The sequence below is a fragment of the Zosterops lateralis genome, assembly GCF_965231275.1.
Source record: "Zosterops lateralis genome assembly, chromosome: 1".
Classification (NCBI taxonomy): Eukaryota; Metazoa; Chordata; class Aves; order Passeriformes; family Zosteropidae; genus Zosterops; species Zosterops lateralis.
Genome location: NC_139762.1, coordinates 119,918,003 through 119,938,801, shown reverse-complemented (window position 1 = coordinate 119,938,801; position 20,799 = coordinate 119,918,003). Strand labels below are relative to the sequence as shown.

General features: G+C 40.7%; 1 protein-coding gene across 4 annotated transcripts in view; it reads left to right on the top strand.

Annotated features, from left to right (window-relative positions):
- The first annotated feature begins 221 nt into the window (after positions 1–221).
- EYA1 (EYA transcriptional coactivator and phosphatase 1) overlaps positions 222–20,799 on the top strand; it is a 157,669-nt gene continuing 137,091 nt past the window's right edge. For all 4 annotated transcript variants that reach the window (XM_083858708.1, XM_083858707.1, XM_083858706.1 and 1 more), the window contains exons 1-2: positions 222–879; positions 12,935–13,042. In XM_083858708.1, coding sequence (XP_083714834.1) covers positions 13,010–13,042 — 33 coding nt within the window. In that variant the 5' untranslated portion in view covers positions 222–879; positions 12,935–13,009. The remainder of the gene's footprint in view (positions 880–12,934; positions 13,043–20,799) is intronic.

Genomic DNA, 20,799 nt, shown 5'->3' with positions numbered 1-20,799 from the left:
GGACCAGGCTGCCAGACTGAGCAGGGCTTTCATTATATTATCCTCAGATGCCTGCACTACACAGCTTATGCAGGGTCTAATTCATGTCTCCAGAATGAGAAAGCGAAGAGGTGTCTACCACTGTTTTACAGTAACTTTGTACCTGAAGCATAAGACACACAGAATCTGACCCACGCCTTCTCTCCTCACGGGCAGTGAGGAGGGGTGGACGTGTACAAGCACGGATTCTAGGGATGATCCGGGGTCAGGTGCCATATACACGGCACAGCTTCTCCCTGTGCAGCATTCCCATGCAGACCTTGAGTCATTCTGCGCCTCCAGCGATGGCTTTACCCACGGTGGTGAGGAGCGGTGTCAGACAAGCCCCTGGGGCCGGGGATGCTGCCGGTACCTTTCCGATGCCCGCCCTGCGGCCCCGGCGCTGCAGGACAGGGCAGAGCTCCCAGCTGTGCTCGGGGTGTGTGACCCGCAGCCGCCCCTCGCCTCCCGCCAGCGCTGCGGGGACCCGGCATTCCTTCCCTCGCTAATAACACCTTAATTCTCAGAAATAAAAGAAAATTAAAGAAAAAAAACCCCATAAAGATTTAAAAAGCGCGTGTCGGCGGGGCGGGAGCGGGGGGCGGCCGGCGGGGCCGGGAGCGGCGGCGGGGCCGGGCAGGCGCGGTGCTGCCGCCGGGCGAGGCGGCGGCGGCGGCGGCAGCGGGAGGAGGCGGAGGAGGCGGTCGAGCCGCTCCAGGGAAGTTTCCCCGCCGCCGCCTCCCCGAAACCCCTCCCCGCCAAGCGCCAAAGCTCCTCGAAACTTACCGCCGGGCGCCGCTCCTGGGGAGCCGCTCCTGGGGAGCCGCCGGGCCCGCGCCGCCGCCCCCGAGGCCCCGCGGAGTAAGTGCGCGCCGAGCCGGGCCGAGCCGAGCCGAGCCGAGCCGAGCCGGGCCGAGCCGAGCCGAGCCGGGCCGGGCCGGGCCGAGCCGAGCCGAGCCGAGCCGAGCCGAGCCGAGCCGGGCCGGGCCGAGCCGAGCCGAGCCGGGCCGGGCCGAGCCGGGCCGGGCACGTGGGGCCGGGCCGGGCAGGGGTTGGCGGCGGCAGAGGGAGGGAGGGAGGGAGGGGCGAGGCCGCGGACCCGGCGTGGGAGGGGAAGGGGCGGCGGAGCGGGGCTCGCCCGGTGCCGTGTTTTGTGTCGGAGGTGACAGCCCGCCGGGGCTCGGCCGCGCTGTGAGCGCGCCCGCCTTGCCCCGCTCCCCGGGGCTGCCGCCGCTGGGCACGGCGGGTGTCAGGGAGCGGAGCCGGGAGCGCAGCTCCTCCTCCCACCGACCCGGTAAAGCACCGACGGCGACCCCGGTGTGCGGGCACGGCCCCCTGGGTGCCCGCCTCAGCCGGCCGGACACGGGGACACGGGGATCGGTTCCTGTGCTCTCCCCGCTCCGCGCATCCCGCACCTGGGCAGAGAGTGCCGGGCACGGGCAGCGGGCAGGGCGTGCACCCACAGGTGTGTCCACCTCACCGCCCTGTCTGGGGCTCTTGTTCCTCCCGCCGTCACCTAAGACTTTCAGAGAGATGGATGGATATGGCTGCTTATGAGATGGTTTTGGTCTCTGTTGTGCATCCTGGAGATAAAGCTTATTATTTATACTCATTTTATACTCTGTTCTTTAAATCTATACTTAAATTGGCAGTTTTTCTATCACAAAGTCAAGTTATGCAAATATTGGTTTCCCAATATTTTGGGAAATATTGGGAAATATATTGGTTTCCCAATATTTTGGTTTCCCAAATAGTGGTTTCCCCCCCTCGCTCCCCCTCGCCTCTATTTTTTTCCTCTTTTAAACTCGTAGGAACGTAGGACTGTTTAAATCGCTAAGGGTAGTTCCCATTGACTTTTAGTAGCAAAACGCTGTTACTGTTACATTGGAGATGGATATGTTACTACATAAGGGTAGTTCCCATTGACTTTTAGTAGCAAAAAGCTGTATGAGAAGCAGCACCAGACAGTCGCTATTTTCGAAGACTCACACTTTCCATAATACTTTAAAATAATAAAAAAATATGGTTATAAGAAGAGAAAATGGTCATCCGCTGCTGTCAGAAATTCTTTTAAAAGAGTGGTGTGTGGAAAGTCCCTATGAAACAGTTTCCAGATTAAAGCTGTTCATCCTCTGCCAAAAGCTGTGTAAGCATGAACTGTAATGAGGGTAGTTGTAGGATCATGGGGTAATCATGGAACAGGTAGTCCAGCTGCAGCAGAAAGTCAGAGACAGAAGGGCAATATGTATGGAAATGTCCCTAATTGAGGACTGCAGCTCATGGAGGTAGCTGGCACATCTTCTGAAGGCTAGGCTAGATACATTCCTTCCAAACCTTTGTTCTAGCTTGTACACAACTTGTTCTACTGTAGGTTTAAGTGTGATGTAAAACACAAGTATGCATGTTCTTCAACAACCTTTTAAAATGTATGGATTACTCTTCCTGAATGGTTCACCACTTGTCAACATTTTAGAAATTATAATAGCATCAATAAAAATATTTATAACCCATCTAAGTGGAAACTAAGCCACTGGTTCCTTAGTGACCATAACCAATGGTTACCAATAGCACCAATAACTGGTTATTCCTTCCAAGCTTGATGTTTCATTCCTAATTTTCTTCATTAGCTACATCTTCCCATATGAACTGAGTCACAAACAGGGTAGGAAGAGAAATGTGGAAGCAAGTCACTCTTTTTTTTTGTTTCTGGCTCTGTTCTCCTTGTGCTGCAAAACTTGTTGCTATGGGCAAGGTGAGGGATGGACTGTGGCAGGAGAATTGTAAAATCTTCAAAAGTTATTTGAACAGTTTCTCCCAGTCAGCTCAAAACTGTGGCCCTCTTGTATCCTGCGCATTTTGAGAATTTTGTGTTATTCTCTTTGTTTCTCTCATTCAATTGCTTACCTCTAGAATCCAAAAATATTATTGCTCAAAATAACCTTTCCTTCTAGATTTAGAGAGAAGGAGAGTGATACAAAATTAAGAGTTTAAATTGAGTTAAGAGGCTTGAGGTTTTTTCCCTTTCTCTATTTTTTTCTCTCTTTATCTTTGACTGTCTAATCTGATATACCAAACATCATAAGATAATGATTTCTCAAATGTCTAGACACTTTTAGTTCCTTTTTTTTTTTTTTTTTTTTTCTTTGTGACACAGAGTATCTTCTTACTCTGTCTGATAGTGCTAATCCTCCTGCATGGACCTAGGAAGTAAAACATGAATTTACCGCTGAGTTCTGTGATATGGGTCAAACTAGCATGAAAAAGCTCTCTCTAATGGTTAGACCAAGAAAAATTTGCCTGGATTTGATGGTGTGACAGTGAGCTGTGGCTGCCTGGCAGTGACACCCAGAGGGGCAGTTCTTGGGGGAGCCTGGGGGCAGCTGCTGCCCATAATCAAACCCCAGGCAGGGGGTGGGGGCATGGGCAGTGCAGGCAGCAGTGCCCCAGGCTGCCCAGGGCCCCCACTGTGCCAGGCTGCCTGGAAAAATCACAGAGGTGAACTCCCACCCTGTGAGGTGGGTCTGCATTTTTGCAGCTCCCCTTATAATGAAGTGAGCTAGGAGAAAGCTTTTTTTATTTATAAGAACGGAAATTGTGTGTAAAGTCCTTAAAATCAAGGAGGCCACAGCTGGGTATTTCATATGCTTTTAAAAGCTTTTCCAACTCAAAGTTGTTTCTCTGTCCTTCCCATGCTGTTTCCACAGCAAGTCACACCTACTGCTACTTTAGGCAATTGGCCTAATTCCTGAAATTTTTGGATTTTAATTACTCAGCTCAATAGATTCAGCTCTTTATCATCTGAATATTGAAGGGAGTTGCATGGTGTTGTGTGAATAAAATTTTCTTCTTTATGTTTTAGGTTATATTGTTCTGAAAAGAAAGTAAAATATTATGTTCAAAATGGTAGTGTGTTCATTCTTCACTTTTTCCTTTGTTATGAAATATTGTTTGTAAAAACTTAGCTATAACATTATTTGATAAGTGAAACTATTTTTATAATAGTTGTAAAAATCATGTTCTATAGATAATTACCATTTTTTGTTCTATTCTTCCCACTTAATATATTGCTATGGTCAGTAATATTTAACAATAATTAAAGTTTCATCTTGAGCTGTGATGGTGAAAAAGATTGCAAGACTATTAGGATGAGGAAACACTTAAGGAGTGTGGCTGTTGCTAGAGGACAGAGTGATTTAATGACTTAATTTTTACTGTGTTTTGCTCTTGAGTGTTTTGGTTTTTTCATAAATGTATAAAAAAGTTCATTCTCTTTGGTAGATACAGTTTGGAGACATAGAGAACTGAAACTAAATATTGTTGTTTGACTAGGTGCATTTTTTGCTGACAGAAAACACATAATGCATCTTTGTGTAGTTATGTAAGTAAAACCTTTTTATCAAGACTCCAAATCCTTAAGTTTTCAGTTTTTATTATGTTAAAAATGATGAGTTACTGAATTAATTTTCATGAAAACATAGTCTGGAAGAAATCAGGGGAGAAGGATGTCATCTGTCAAGCAAAAGATATGACAAAGTTGAACAGAACAGCATTTAAAAAAAAAGTGTTTTAGCATTGTTTTCTAAGGAACTGGGAGTCCTATAAATAATCCTGCAATATTTTTCTTCTCCTCCCTTGTAATATTCCAATGCTAATTATCCAAATTAGGTGCCAATTTTCAGGTGGGGTTAATTTCACAAGGAGTGACTGCTGGCTAGAAAAGAGAAAGAGGTCCCAAGGTGCCTCCTTGCTTGACCCACTGACAGCAGGGGTAGTCCCACAGGGAGCTGGCCAGAGCCTTCCCTGGGAGCCCTTACTCCTGAAAGGCAAGAGCTTGAAGATGTAGAACAGAAACATGAAGGAAAGCTGGCATCATTGTTAGGTAAAACCAGTATTGCTTCTGCTTTAAAATTAGCTTTCAGTTAGTGAATTGTGGGTATTTCTGGTCACTATAGGGCAGGCTTCCAGGGGTATTTAGGTGGCTAAAGGTGCAGCTGGGTCTTTACTGTAATTCACAAGGTTGCTTGCAGTATAAACAAACAGACAAACAAGTATAAATGGCTGTAGATGCTTAGGCTGATGTGGTGTCTTTAAATATCCCATTGAATCTCACACTGACAGATTTGACAGTTCAGTTCAGCCTTCTGGTTTTCTCAGTATTAGGACCTTAATGCTCTTTCATTTGGACTTAGCAGAGGTTGAAAGAGATCCCGTTCTCAGAAATGAGTTCAAATGAAGGAAATAGACTACTTGCACCTGCTAGTGAATCTCACCCCAATTTCAAGTTTCTATGCATGAAGAGAAGCAGAAGTATTTGTGGGTACTGATCAGTTGTAAAAATTGAAAATAAGATACTTCTTGTGATGTGTGATTGTTGTGACTTACCAGTGAAAATTTTGGTTGACTTCAAGAGACAGGGAAGTTCTCTTATTGTAAGGAAGAGAGCAGCATCCTTAGCCTTACTGATGGTGGTGTGAGGAAGGTCACTGCTATGCACGTTGAGTTGGTGGTTGATCCATTGTGAGATCTGCAAGTGGCACTCTCAGGGAGACACCAGAGACATGGCTCTGTGCCCCACAAAGGGCAACTACACTGCTCCTAAGGGCAGGCTGAATCCAGGGTGCTTCTCACAGAGCATGGGACCCCAGCTGGCCTTGATCCAGTGTTTGGGTCCCCCTCACCAGGACATGCCAAGACTTTGGCCTATGAGTTTCCTAGTTGAATGTTAGCTTTCTATAGCCAGGATGACTTCCTTTGCAACCGTGCTTTCTGTAGCCCATCTATTTGGATGGATTTTCTGCTGGCTGGGATGCTATGGCTTCTGCTACTGAAAATATTGCTGCTACTGTTTCTTACTTGAATGCTTTTACTAGCTTGGGGGAAGCCTAGGTTTTAATGCAGGTTGTTACAATTTCAGACTCAAATTTATCTGATTTATTTAAAAATAAATAGAACTTTAAAAAATTACAAAACTAAGACATTTCACCTAGAGGAAAATTACTTTAATTGCTCTGTGTAAACCTTAAAACCTCTGCATGTGACCTGTATTAATTATAATTAGCAAACTTTTACCTGTTTGCACTGAATTATGCAGAGGCAGTACAGTTGCTTGTTGTTAGACCACAGACTTTTATAGACTGCATATATTTTACAAACTACTTTAAGAGCTCATGTAAAATAATAAGTAATGCCCTACCTTTAATCTAAATTTATAATAGGTGTAGAAAGGCTTCTTAAAGCGCATATATAATTACTACTCTTTAGAAACATTGTACAGAACCACACGGGTTGAAAGCAAGCTTTGTTTGTAAAGTATCTTGCACTTCTTTCCTGAGCTAGGTAAGTATTCCAATTGCATGTTATGATTCGTAGCTCAACATTTTTCTTGTACGTATTCCATATTCTCTATTAACCATGACACTTAATCTAATAGTGTTAATCTGTGGATTCCCCCCCACCTTTTGTATTGTGTTTGACACATAGAAGGCAGAAAACAGATTTATTGCTCAAAGACATGATGACAGAGGAATTGGCTGTTGCATTCTGGTTTTGTTCTTTGTTAATGATACATAAATAAAACCAGGGAAATTCTAACTTTTTGATGATAAAGATCTTATGGAATGCTAAGAGGAAACCTGTTTAATCCTTATTCGAGCTAAAGTTCACCTTGTAAAATGTAATTTTATTAATTTTTAAAAGCAGATTTTTTATGTTTTTACCTTAAGAATATTCTTTATTTCCTGTCTTAAAATGTTAGTGTGTTTTTCTGCTGAACAGTTTCAGCCTACATTTCAGATACAAATAAAGTTGATCCCACTGGGTAGTTTAAATTTAGTATTACTTTTATAAGTAATTTAGAAAAGAAATTCTGGCAATCAAGTAGCCAGTATAATTTTAACATTGTTCTACAGCTTGACTTTTGTGTGCATTTAGTATTCAATGAAAAATATGATCTTTTGCTATGTTTGGAGAGCTCTGCTTTTAGAATAACATTATTGCTTTAAATTTTTGTCTGTATATGTCTCCCACTTTAGCCTTTTCTGAAGCTTCCCGACTGAGGTGCCCTGTTGGGTGTTTGTATGAGGAAGATTGAACTTAGGAATCTGCCCATTGCAGGCACCAGGTTTCATACCTGAAACACATACCAGCTTCTTATTCCTGTTCAAAACCATTCCTGACCATTGGATATAGGAAGCAACTCAAAGACTTTTTCAAGACAGTTTTTGAAACAGTTATATTTCAGGTTTACATCTTGTAAAAGCAATGGCAAATTATTTACTTCATTATTTCTAGTTCTTCAGTCTTACATCATTGCCCTTCTAACTTTTGAACACTACATTGTCAGGCTTCTTTCTCCACCTTAAGAGAGTTTTCTTTGTATTTGACTATCTCTTCCAACTGTGGGAGACCAGAGAGGTCTTCTGAGCTTGCTGAAATTAGCAACCAGGAGATTCTCATAAAAACATGTCTACATCTTTTGCCTTTGTTTTGTCCTTCAGGTAGGACTTTTTTGTTATTCTCACTCCACTTTCTACAAAAGTCTCAATAAGTGCTAATCAGGCAGGATAATTTTTCTAGGTTGTTTCCACTTGAGGTAAATAACAAGGAGAGCAAGATGAAGAACTGCTCAAGGACCTTATGAGACAAGTCACTAGACAATAAAATAACAACTGAAATTCTGCAGAGACAAATGTGACCTGTTAAACCTCAGGTAAAATAGTGGTACCTGTACATGGAAAGTGATCAGCACCCTCACATTTCAGAAATGGAATCTTGGCATCTAAGATAATTCCAAGAAAAATTGTTCAATTCTCAGTAATTCCCTCCAAAATGGATGTTCAAAACTGCTAGGGAAAAAAAAAATACATGGGCTTCAGGAAGAGAACAGACAAGTACTTGAGAGAGCTGTACTGAAGATTGTTAGACAGATGAACCCATCTGTCTCAGGAAACTCTCCGAACTGAAATAGCAGGAAACTGGGAAAATGCCATGAAAATGGCATATGCTTGTTCTGTTCTTGTTCTTCTGTGTCCAGTTATGGCTGTTGCTGGAGACAGCACCAGGAGGATTGTTAATCTCAACCAGTATTGTGGCCCTTGTGTTCTCAACACCTTTTTCATGTTAGATTTAATGGTATATGGCAGAAATGGGGCACAAACTCTACTGTGAGTACTTCCTTCAAGACCTACTTAGGCTTACAGTGTGATAGCAATTTTATAAATGTAATTAGGATTCAGAAAATAGCACAGATGTATTTCCCAGACTGTTACTGATATAATTTGCCTCTGATATATTTTTTGTGTTCATAGTGCTTCATCTCTACCTTGTTTCTTGCTTCCTTTTGCTCTTGCATGTCCTTGGTTATTCTAGTACAACACCTGGTGAGATTCCTGTGTAGGCAGATAAGACCTCATGGTTCCTTGCCAGAAATTTAACTTCTTAGTGAAGTTAAAAATGTAGGGAAATACCATTGTTTTAATCTTTAAAATAAAGTTAAAAGTGATTACCTAGATAGCAAAAAAAAAAAAAAAAAAAAAAAAAAAAAAAAAAAAAAATCTTGATACTTAATTTATATTATTTACTTATAAAAGAATGAGATTACTTTGCTGCCAGACGTAGACTTGACGGTGAGTGTAAATGCCATGGGTTTTAAACATGCCTGTCCAGGACACCAGAGTGCTCGTTCTATTTTATATAAAGGAAAGCTTACCAACAAAACTGAAAACTTTCAGCCCCCTCTCCCACAGGTTTACTTCAGCCTATGCAGAAATGCATGGGTTTCTGCTTGATGGTAGTGGAAAAAAAAAAGATCTGTTGAGATGAACATGGGTGTTTATTGGGGTGCAGAAATAGTGACCTGTGGTGTTGTAGGGTGTGTTACCTTACATGCTGCATCCCCACAGAGTCTGGTCAGTGTCAGCACTGCAGTTGGTGTGGGATGCCTTCCAGCAGATGTGCATGGTAGGTCCCACACATCTGGGCACCTCTCTGTTTTGCTGGAGTCCCTGAGGCTCACTGGAAGGCAGGATGCTGTATTGCATCTGCAGGCGTTCCAGGCTGAATCAGAGGTGGTCTTCAGTCGCAGCCCTGGAGTTAATTGTTTATAAAGCTGCTGAAAGGTTCCTACTAAGCTTCATTTTTTAAAAATACCTTTCTCTCTTCCTTTCTATTTCCTTCCTTTTTTTTTTTTTTTTTTTTTTTCTTTTTTTTTTTTTTTTTTTCTTTTTTCTTTTCGATTTTCAGCTGTTACACTTGGCAAGTTTCTTTCCCAGCATTTGGAAATAATTGTTTTCTGAATGCTACCCAGGTTATCTGCCAAATTTAACACCTTAAAAGGAAACAGGGGTGGGGGACAAGAGACCTACCTGGGAATGGAGTGAATGTAGTGGGTCTTTAGAAAGTGCTAAAAAGGAAATTTACCAAATATAGCACCTAAAATCAAAACCATTGATTTCCTTCACATTAACTGTAAAATACCACATGCTATTATCTACAGGGCAAAAAAAGCCATTTCACCCATTCTCATAACCTCTTTTTTTGTTTTCTCCAACAAAAGATAAAGCCTGTGTGACTTTTTGTGTTCTTTTTCTTCTAACAAATGTTGTATAGTTTGGGCAGATGCAATTTTTTTCAAAGTGTCACTGGAAAAATCCCATCAGTTTCTGAGAAAGCATAAGAAAATAAGAGCAAAGCAGAAACCACTGATGGCACTGAAAATAACCTTATCTTGGAGACTTTGCAATGGCATAATCAGCCAGGAGGTTGGAAGACAAGATTGATTTTTCTGGTGGCACAGGAACAGGAGAAAAAGTTTAGTTCCTTCTTGGTGATGGAAGGGGTAAGGTAGCCCAAGGTATTATTGTGTTAGTGCTGTTTCTGATCACTGTGAGTTTGGTCAGGGGCTCAGTGCAGCTGAAGGCGTATTACAGCAGCCCTGGGACAGCTCCAAGATGTGGATTAGTGGAGGTCTTGCACGGGAAATGAACAGCTTTTATGAAGAACAGCTCGGCAAGCATAAGGAATCAGGTTCCTTGTCCTTAAATGTAGGTGTTTAGGTGCCAGGGGTCAGCCATGGCCAGTTACTTTTTGGTCACCTTTGTGTTTGGTACTCTCTCTGCTAGCGATTGGCCTCCACTGGTACCTTGAGCCCTAAGACATTATTTCTCAGTGGCTGTGTTTGACATCTGCTTTCCAGGTTATCGGCCACTGGCTTCTGCCAGGTTTTCAGGTGGGTGCTTGGGTGGGGACAGGGGGACAGCAGTTTCATGACAAGGAGCTGGCCAAAGCTCCTGCCACCTCTGCAGTGTGTCTGGGAGGGGCTGGCTGCTGCCCTGTGCCTGGCGGAAAAGGCACATGTGGAGATCCATGGGTGGGGAAAATTGCGCAGCGTTGGCTGACGTTTCAGAAAGGAGGGAATAAAAATCCCCCATAAACCACTTTCTGTGTTTCTCTGTGGGTTTTTTATTCCCTTTTAAATGGTAAGAGCTGTTTGGAAAGAAGACTGCTGGTCATCATGCCTGGTACAATAGTACTACTTTAGCTAGTAGGACTCAATACTGTTGTGTATTTAATAGTAAAAATATTTTACCAAACAAATGACTTCCAAAGAAGTAGAGAAAAAATAAAAAGGGATATGTGCTTTCAGGACTTCCCTTCAATTTAGATCTTGTCTTTTTCAATAAATTGAGTTTTTGTCCTACTGATATTCGATGGCACATTTTGCATATAACAGCTTCTCTGTAATAGATACTCTGTGTAATTTGGATATATTTTTGATACCTTAACAGCTCAAGGGAATTTATTTCATTTTTGTAAAGCTTTACTAGGAGTTAAAAATAACCTAAGATGACAATTAGAATCAGGATAACTAAGTTGCTCTTGTTTAAAAGTCGAATTTTTCAAAATTAAAATTCCCTGATTATATTGTGGATCAGCTGTTCTGTATTAACATCTAAGCCCTCATGTTACTGTGGCTTGATTCTGCTGCCAGAGGTCTCTGGTGTCTTCTGAGCAAGACAAGCCTTTGCCCCTAGCAGTGTGGGTGGGTATATATAGAATCTTTTTGTAAACCTCTTTTGCAGTGACATGAAGTGCAGCATATGTCAGAGCAGAAATTACAAGAGTAGGCTTTTTTAACACTGGTGTGTTATAGGAATCTTTCCCAGAGAGAGAAAATATTTGCCACAGCAGCTCCTGCAAGTTAGGTCGCCTAATTACGGCTGAACTATAATATACACTAAAACATACATGCTTTTTCCTTCTGGGCTTCAATAGAAAATTCCTAGTCTTTGGTGAAGTTTTCTTTCCATTAGTAAAGAGAGCAGTGCTGATCTGAAAATCCATCAGGTCATCCATACCAGCATTACATCAATTGACTTTTGAATATTTTTCCATTAGAAAAAGCTCCATTTTATTCCCTCACTGAAGTGGCAGACTTTCAGTTTGTATGGTTTTTCCATTTATTGAATTTTGCAATAAAAGAGTTTTTGAAACAGATGTCAGTCATTGCTTAGCAGTGGGGCATTGTTAAAGGGCTGTTTTCTTCTCTTTTTTTTTTTTTTTTAAGTTAAAAAAATTCTTATCCTTCCCCTCCCTAACTTTAATTGTCATTTTGAAAAGCCATAAATAATTTTCTAACCTATAATCTGGTGTCAGAACAAATATAAGCACCAAACCCTGATTTCACAGAAATATTGCAGATTGGCCATTGTTCTCAGCAGGAGCAGGACTGGATTTGATCTCTCAATTGTAAACCAGAAAGAAGGGAGTGGATGCATTGCAGAAGAATGGTTCATATTAGCATCTTCCTTAGGATGTGGAGTGGACCTGTTAACACTTTCTTAATGCTTAGATTTTATAGAAGCAGCCAAATGTGTGCAGTGAGTAGTGTCCAAAAAACTGGGTTTGAACAGATTTTTTTTACTTTCTTGCTAGAGTCTTATCCAGGTAGAAAGATAAAGAATAAGAATTTGATCTGAATATCTTCAGACCATGTCTTCAACTGTCACAGAAGAGCAAAGTGCTGTTCACATTTCTGCATGTATATAATGCGTGTGTATAAATATATGCAATTTTAAAAAATCAGATTTTCATTTTTATTCTTTATTGACAGCATTTTCCCCATATATTTTAAAACAAAGCCAATTTTTCTAATGAGAATTTTAGCTGGGTTTGTTTAAATTGTGCCAATGAATAATTCTGAATTTTAAGAAGTTACAGCATTTTATTCTAAAGAAGGAAGGAAATCATAATTTGGATTGATATCTGTTTGGGAGGGTAAGCCTTTGTTGTTTCATCTCAGTATTTCACTGTTACTTTAAGCATCAAAGAACACCCTTTCTGAAGGTGAGAGAACACAAAGCATTGCATATTTATAATTTATGGGGCCTAGGACTGTGACCTAATGTAAACTTAAAGAGATTTAGAATAAAAATATCCTTAGCTCGAGGGCAACGTTTGAAAACTTTGTGGATTTTCTTTTTTATCCTGGCTCAGTCTACAATCATATTGCTTTGTTATTATTTCCTCTTAGCATTAAAGTACGATTGACATTGATAAATATCAGGGGAAGGCTGAGCTTTCTACAGGAAAAAAAAAAAAAAAGGAAAAAATAAAAAAAACCAGGAAGATATGTCTTGTTGGCACAGAAACAGTGACGGTAGAAGAGTTCCTGGCTGCCTTTTATTCTTTTGCAGACAGTGAGCACAACGGGGCTCTCGCTGCCTGCTTTTGGCTTGCGTGGATTCACAATAAACAGCTCAGCTATGTATTTATTTTCAAGACTGATTCAATTCTTCAAAGACAACTGCTCCCAACTTGTGAATACTTGTTAGTTGCTGGAAAGTTGCAGAAGTGAAGATCAGCTCCTAGTTTCATGCCAACAAATTAATGCGACGATGTGGTACTGTCTTTTCCACAGGTGTGTGTGTTCTAGGACTGTCTGAACCTCCCTGTAACTAATAGCCCGTATATAATTTGGAAGGAGAAATCTTCAATGGAAGACCCCGAGGGAATAAATGGGAAGTCTGTAAGTAAACAACTTGTCAGTCCTGAGAAAAAAAAAAATTGCGGCTTTTAAAGTGGCAATTATTTTTGTGGCAGCCAAGCAAATGAATGTCTTAGAGAGCTACATGCACTTTTAGTGATTGGAAGAAGCAGGGAATGATGAAATTAATTGAGAGATGGAGGCTTATGCTAAAGCTACAGAAAATTAAGTATAGCTTTAAAAATACTTGTCTTCAGTGATTCATATTACAAAATGATGGTTGTTGCTTTCTCTAAGAAATATTTGGCCTGCTGTGTTTATGTTCTTAACATTTTTATCCGTTAGAGAGTTTTCATCCCATTAGTTGAAGTTATTTATCTTTGCCTGTGTGAATATATGCAAATACTGCTTTTAGGAGAAGTGACTGCAACTCCTAACTGCAAACTCTTAAGAACAGTAAAAAATGTAGTAAAAAAAATGTAGTAGCATTGTTATTTGTTGTAAATGTCTCTGTTTGTAGTGTCACAATAATAAGAAATTTTGCAAACTATCAGGTGCAATTAAGGATGTTTCATGCACGGTCAAATGATTAGTTGTGTGTTTTGGATTTGTTAGTTTAATTTGTGACATGATTCTTAGCACTCTGTGAAATTCAAAATGCTACGTATATGCTTTTATTCTGAATTGTTTAACAGAAACTGTGCATATTGAGATTACCTTTTTTACCAGTTGTAAAATAAGTCCAAAAGCTATTTAGTAAATTTAATTAGATTTATTTACTGTGGTTTTTCCCATGTGTTTATTTTCTACAGTTGACAGTACTCTATTCTCTCTCACTATTCCCGTTGTATTTTATGTTTCTATATCCAGTTTCCCTGATGCTGCCATTTCATGTAGCAACAGAGTAGAAGAAACCAAGCCTCTTAATAATGAGCCTGTTGTGCTGCCTGTTTTTGTTACACTTCATGTGTAGTGTAATTTTTGCTGTCTGAAGCAATATGGCTTTGATTATTTTCCAACGTTCATTTGTTCCAATCTTGTCTCTATGTGTACGTTTGGGTATTTATCCATCACTGCAACCCTTATGTGTGGACAGGACCAGTTAACTCTTAGGGACAGGGTGGCCATGGTTACCAGCAGGCACTAAACAGGGATGGTCCTGATTGCAGTTGTAGTGCCAGAGCTTTCAGCACCACCCAAGCGCCTCGTTCTATTTGGAGTTAGGCTTTCCTCCATGCATGAAAAGCCTTTCCCTGATGCTGTCAGGATTTTCTGTGGCTTCCACTGCAACACTTCCCCTCTGTGTGCCCAGCATAGCCTGGGCTTCGTGTGCTGTGGAGGTTTGCGCCGGGTAATTGTATGCTGGAGCTGTATGTAATGACAAATGTAACTGTCGCTTAACATAACGGGAGTATTAAGGGAAATATTTGTTCATGGTTTGGCACCACCAGCACTCCTGTTGGGGTTATTCATTCCATTCCTTCTTTTCACCACTTAGTCCAGAGAGCCTGTAAAACACTTTGTCTGCTCAGAGTTTCCCTTCACATTACCCAAGTGGGTGGTAGTTGTTGATGCTATCAAAATTATCAAAATCTAAACCAGCAATGCTGAATAGACCCACTGCACTGACCAGCACTCAGGCTTAACCTCGGTTACTTCAGGTAAATGAGGACTGAAACGCCCAAAGGTACATGGCACAGGGCAGGGTGTGATTCTTCTGATTGCAGTGTCATTGGAGAGGTTTAAAATTGGGGTATTAAAACCTGGAATCAGATCCTTTAGTTAGGTCTCACTTGAAGTCATTCATAACTGGATGGTCTGCTGCGTTTGCAACAGCCACTTGACCAACAGGGAGATTTCCTAAAAGCAGTAGTCAGAAGGCAAAATAGTCTTAGTGAAAATAAAGATGATGGCACGAACATTGTTTTTGTTTATTCTGCTCTGTGTATGTGTGTATAGAAAGAAAGAAAGGGTGAGGGATAGATTAGCACTCTGTAATTAGAAACCAGAAACCAAAACCTGTGACTTTGAAAACCTGGTGCTAGTCCATAGGAAAAGAAGAAAACTTCCCTACACATACTAGTTGAAAGATAATTTAATTTTGCAACTGGCCAAAGCAAACTCTGCAGTGGAAAAAATTTCAGGTACATGTGGATAAGGGAGGAGCTTTATTCAACAACTGAGAAATGAAGCTGGATAATGTTTTAGGAAGACAGAGCTAGACGGACAACAGAGAAAGTACCAGGAGAAGGTAAAGGAAAATGAAGGAAAAATTGTCAGACAACAGTATGAGGGTGTAGATGGGGAAGTACTTTGCCATTGTCTTTGGCAAAGATTTCTCTTTTGAGGAAGAAGAGGATGTTGCACATGGGAATACAGCCTGTCAGTGTTGATGTGTACAGATGTGTATTATGGAAAGTTATTATGCTACCATAATAAGCCCAGTAAACTCACTTCTGCACTTCTGTTACACTCACACAGCTGAGAGTATTTTAGCCATTTCCTAATCAAGAAATGGTTCTAATTGTACTGTCACATGCTTGGTTGGCATTCTGTAGGAAATTAATTTCAAACTTGGGCTTGTAGAGTTGACCATTACATCTGCCCCTGCCTTTCCTTTACTAGGTGCTTGAGGAAGAAGTGCAACACAAACCTGAGGCTGGCTGTACAGAGGATATCAGTGTGTGATCCTGCAATTTTCACTGAAGTTCTGTTGCTTTCTTTCCAAGTCCAAAAAACTTTGAAGCTTGTCGTGCTTGATATATGCACCTATCAAAGATGGTTCACACGTTTCATCAAGCTAAAACAAATGGTTGGGTTTTTTTTTTAATTTGTATTTCTTCACCATTCTGAGGAGGCTTTTCTGCCTGCCAGTCATTTGCAACAAGTACCCTTGCTCAAATATTCCTGAGAAATAAAAATCGATCTCTTGTTTTAATTATTTTTGAGACGAAAATATAATTTTGGGTGTTAGAGAAATTCTGATTGTAAGGAGACTGAGACTGAGTAATGGAACATCTTATACCAAATTGATTTCAAAAATTTTTATGCAAAATTTTCATGGCTTATATTTGTGGTAGACTAAGTCTACCAGTTCCAAACTTGGAATTGGCATGAAGCTATTGCCTAGAAACCCTCTAGAAGCCCTAAAAACATGACAAACACTGATAAGATTCAACATGATAACCCAGGTGGTTAGAGGTACCCTGATGATGACTTCTAAAAAAAACTCAAAAAGGGCAGTGTAGAGGTCAGCAAGTATTTTATTTCATGTGATTTGCCTGTGATTTTTTATTTTTTAATGTGTGGGGTTTATTCATTTGCAAAACTCAGTACAAGAAAATTTTCACAAGTAAATATTGGCATGCTTTCAGCAATTACTATACTCTCTGGGGATATTTTGGAGGGCTTTTCTTCCACAACTCTCTCTCTGGTAGCAATATTAAGTTATTATATAGCATAAATTAATTTTAATTCCTACCCTGTCCAGGCTCATAGTTGAAAATTCTCATTGCAAAATTGCACACCAAAAGTATTTTCAGCATCGAGTATTTTTGATGATGGAGTTTGCCCATCTGGAAAACAGAATGAAGACTCTGAGGCCCTCAGCAGTCAAGGTAGATCCAAAAAGTGTGTACCCATTGAGCCAAAAGAGGAAGTGCTCCTGATCCACTCCAGCAGTTAATCTTCTCTGATTCCCCCCACAGCCCCCAAACCTCAGCTTTCAGTCAGCACTCAGGGCAGCCTGGCTGCATATTTCCAACTTCTTTCTCCTCCCTGCTGCTCACTGGACACTTCTCTCCTGTGCACCCCATGTCACGTACCAGACCGAAAATTTACCTTCTACCTCTGCTAGTGGAAAGACACAGAGCAAGTAGTTGGTTTCAGCAAGAAAGGGGGAGGGAGAAAATAAAACCCAAACCAAAAAACATCCAGCACCTGGCTGCAGCAAAATAATGAATTTTGCAGCAAACATGCGAGATTCTGTGGAATCTTGGAAAAATGCCAGACTCCACGACCACAGAAATGCTGAGTCCATGGGGCCCAGAGAGAGATGGCTGGGGCAGTTCACATCTCTCTGTCTTTGTTTCAAGCTCCTTGCAGTCTTACTGAGGCATCAGATTACACTCTCTTCACATTTTCAAGGTTATCTTCACTACCAGAAGGGCTAGAAAGTTCATTTTGTTTCAAGGCGAGCCAGGATCCGGCAGCACAACTCTCGAGCGGTTTCAGAGGCCACTGCCACGGTGGTGGCATGGCTATGCCTGAGGGCATGGCTGGTGACCTCCAGATTTGAACAGCATCGTCAATGACATGTTTGTCATGCTTACTCACATTACCTGTTTGTCACATTAGGGAACAAAGTCTATGAAGAGGAAGGGTGAAAAAAAGTATTTTACCTTCAGTTGAAAACTTACAGCATTGTCACTGTGAAAGTCATGCATGTGCTGCATAATTTTTTCTCAAAGACTGGCACAGCACTGTTCTCCCCTCTGTGTTCCCCTCCTGTTCTGAAGAAATGCGTGACACACTTCCTTTTTGGAAAGCTCTGCAAGGCAATAACCAACAAGCACCATGCAATTGCAATCTGTAACTGAGCCTGTAAAATGTAATCGCCTGCACCCTTCCCACTCCCCTTCCTCTCTCTATCTGCAATTGGTAGAATATTGGAAACATAAGCCACAAAACCCACTTATTACACTCAGTAAGTGTCAAAAAGAATGAACAGCCTGAACTAGCTGATGTATTTAAGTTCCCCAAATTGAAGCGAGCTGCTGCTAGGTTGTCTATAACAACTGCTCAATCAGTAACTATTGTTAGAATTTTTTTCTTTCAAGACATTTTAGTGAAAATACTCCTGAAAATTGCAATCTGTTTGTGGACAGTTTGAAAACGTTATTAGCTACAAGCTCTTCATTCCTCTGGGTTTACAGTAACACCATGGAGAATTTCTTGTCACTTAAAATGTGCCTTTCCAAATTGGTGGCAGAAATCCTGCAGAGCCATAGGCAGGAGTGTTTGTAGCACTGACAGAAGTACTGCTACTCACAGCTTTGGTGTTTGGCATATTCCTCAAGGTCACAAAGATGTTTTAAGGGTTTTTTTGGGGTGCATCAACAGATACCACCACTTATCTTGGTTACAAATTGTTGTTTCCTTAGAGAGGTGGAACTTTTTCTTTGTTATGGCATGAGGCATTTTTAGATGACTTGTGAAAGTGAGTATATGAGAAGTACACAATCCATCTGACTTTTTCCAGCCACTGTGTGCAACTGTTCAGCATGGAGTCTCTTCTTGAAAGTCTTGATGAAGTTGTAGCTTAGCCCTTAACAGTAAAAAGCAAACTGCCAGTGAAGTTTATTTTCTTTTTTACTAGGTTTTCTGGACCATTGTTCCGCTTGAGGAGCCATGTTTGTTAGTTTTGGCTCTCTGACTTCTCTTCCTTAAGGATAAACTCTCCTTAGGCAGTTGTACAACTATGCGCTGAAAGGCTACGTAGCAGTTTATTCACAGCCCAAGCTCCAGCCGAATTCAACTGTGTGACTTCCTGGCTTAAGCAGGGGTGCATCCGTAATGTAAATACCTACTTGATTCTGTGGAAAACCAGGAGGTTTTTTGTTTGTTCTTGTAAAAGATTCCTGCGGGAAGCTTAACTTTAAAGTTGGCATCCAGCCTTCTCTGCTGTGACTCGGATACTGATCTGATTTTGTGCTTTCATGGACATTTTTATATTTGAAAATTTTTAATTCAACATTAGCTTTGCTTACAAGCTACAGAGCAGAATAAAATCACATTACAAACATTGTAGTATTAGATTTTATCACCATTTATTTCTTCTTGTCTGCCCAGGGATTTCTACATGTTCGGTAGAACTAATTTGCAGTCAGACACTGAGGTCTTCTAGAAGGCCAGCAGGCTCCACAAACTAATTTATCCAAATAACCAATCCCTCATAGGCCAACCATAGAAGGACACCAAAATGGCCTAAGCAGGCAAAGCCCCCTTTTGAAGTCTGGAATGTTTTGACTGACTTGAAACAGGCGGCAGGAATGAAGGGATAATTTTCAGTGACCCATGGGACTTTTTTGCCATTTTCAAATATTAGGTAAAACAAAGAGAAATTGCTTGTTCTAATTTAGAAAGACTTAGCAATCCGGAAGGTAACCAGACTCAGAATTGAGTACTAAGGTATAGAGCTGAAGTTTACTTAATGCATTGAAGGTTTGCATCTGGGTATATGGTATTTACACACCCACACATACACAGGCTGCTTTACTTGCACATACCTAAACTGTTTTTTGAATTTGAGTTCTACAAAAAAAACTTTAGTACAAAGGAATACTAAAAAAGTATATTTATGCAATATTAAGTGGACTAGCTGAAATGCTGTTTTTAAGTACATACGGTTTTTCTCGAAACAGTAATTTCTAACTAGAAGGATGTGCTCCTGTTGCTGCTTCAAAAGTCACTCAGATGCCAAGACTTCCATGCCATACCTGTTTTCTTTCACTCCTTGTCCTGATGCCATTTGAGTAAATGTAGAAATTAATACAATTTTAAGTGGGTTTTCTACTCTAAAGTACTCTTGCAGATACAAAGATATTTTGATGCTTACATAAACTCACAATTTTCTCTGCATACTTCTAGGGAGAAAAAGAAAATGTGAATATTTAGAAATAAAATTAAAACTTTACAGATCAGGTATTTCATGTTCAGTTACTTGAGTGTGCATCCTAAAGACAGTGTGGACCAATCACATGGATTTCAGCAGCTTTTTTAGAGACATGTTCTTGTAAATTTGGTCTCAACCCTAGTTGTATTTAGCAACACTAATGACACAGACCAGCTCCAGCACTCACTTCATCCCCATGACATTGGCTTGCAGGTAAGCTGGAGCTTCCCAGCTGAAGGAATGTTGTCTGTAAGAAGGATCACTAAGCCAGTGGTGAAGCTGCTTTACCTGTGCTTAATAGAATTATGTTTCCTTAAAACAGTATTTTCATGAGGATTTTGGTCACCAACTCACCCTTTTGCTTCTGATATCTTTGGTGGTTCTTGGCATGGAGCATTGCTGTGCAACTCACATGTGTGTCCTGATAACTGTATGGATAGCAATGTCAACAGATGGGAGGTTCAAGTTGGCACTTAAATGTTTATGGTATTGGGTTGGGCTGTGGCTGTCACTGGTATTGCTCCTACATACAGAACAAACTCCTGGTTTTAGTCTGCTATTTTGCATGGGATATTGAAATAAAAGTTCCTCCCAATTTCAGATTTCTCTGAAATATTCATTCTCAATGCTGTCCTATGGTAATAGAAAATATAATAGAATGACAAAGAAATCCTGTTTAAGTACAGTTTTTAATCCTGTATATAGTGACCTCAGATTAGTGGATTTCAGAAACATGATGTTTAAATTAATGTTATTTTGGTGTGAGTTTATATATGTATGTCTGTGTGTGTCTGTGTGCATGGAATGTATTAGATTAAATTAAGTTATGTTCCAGCTTTTACTCGAGGAATATAATTTTGTTAGTAGTTAATAATGTTAATGCCATGATTTTCTCATATTCTGTTTACATATATGGCTACAGTAAAATCAAATTATATTTGCTAGGGGTAAGATTAGTCAGTCAAGGAGCTGTTTACAGGAGAAATTAAAATTCAGACTTGGTAGGAAAGAGATTCTTCTCTATTTCTGTCTGCCTTGCTGTAGCTGTACTGTCTAGACTGTCCTGGAAGTCGTAGACTCAGTGGTCTCGTGGTCCATGCACAGCACAGCAGCAGAGTCTGGCAGT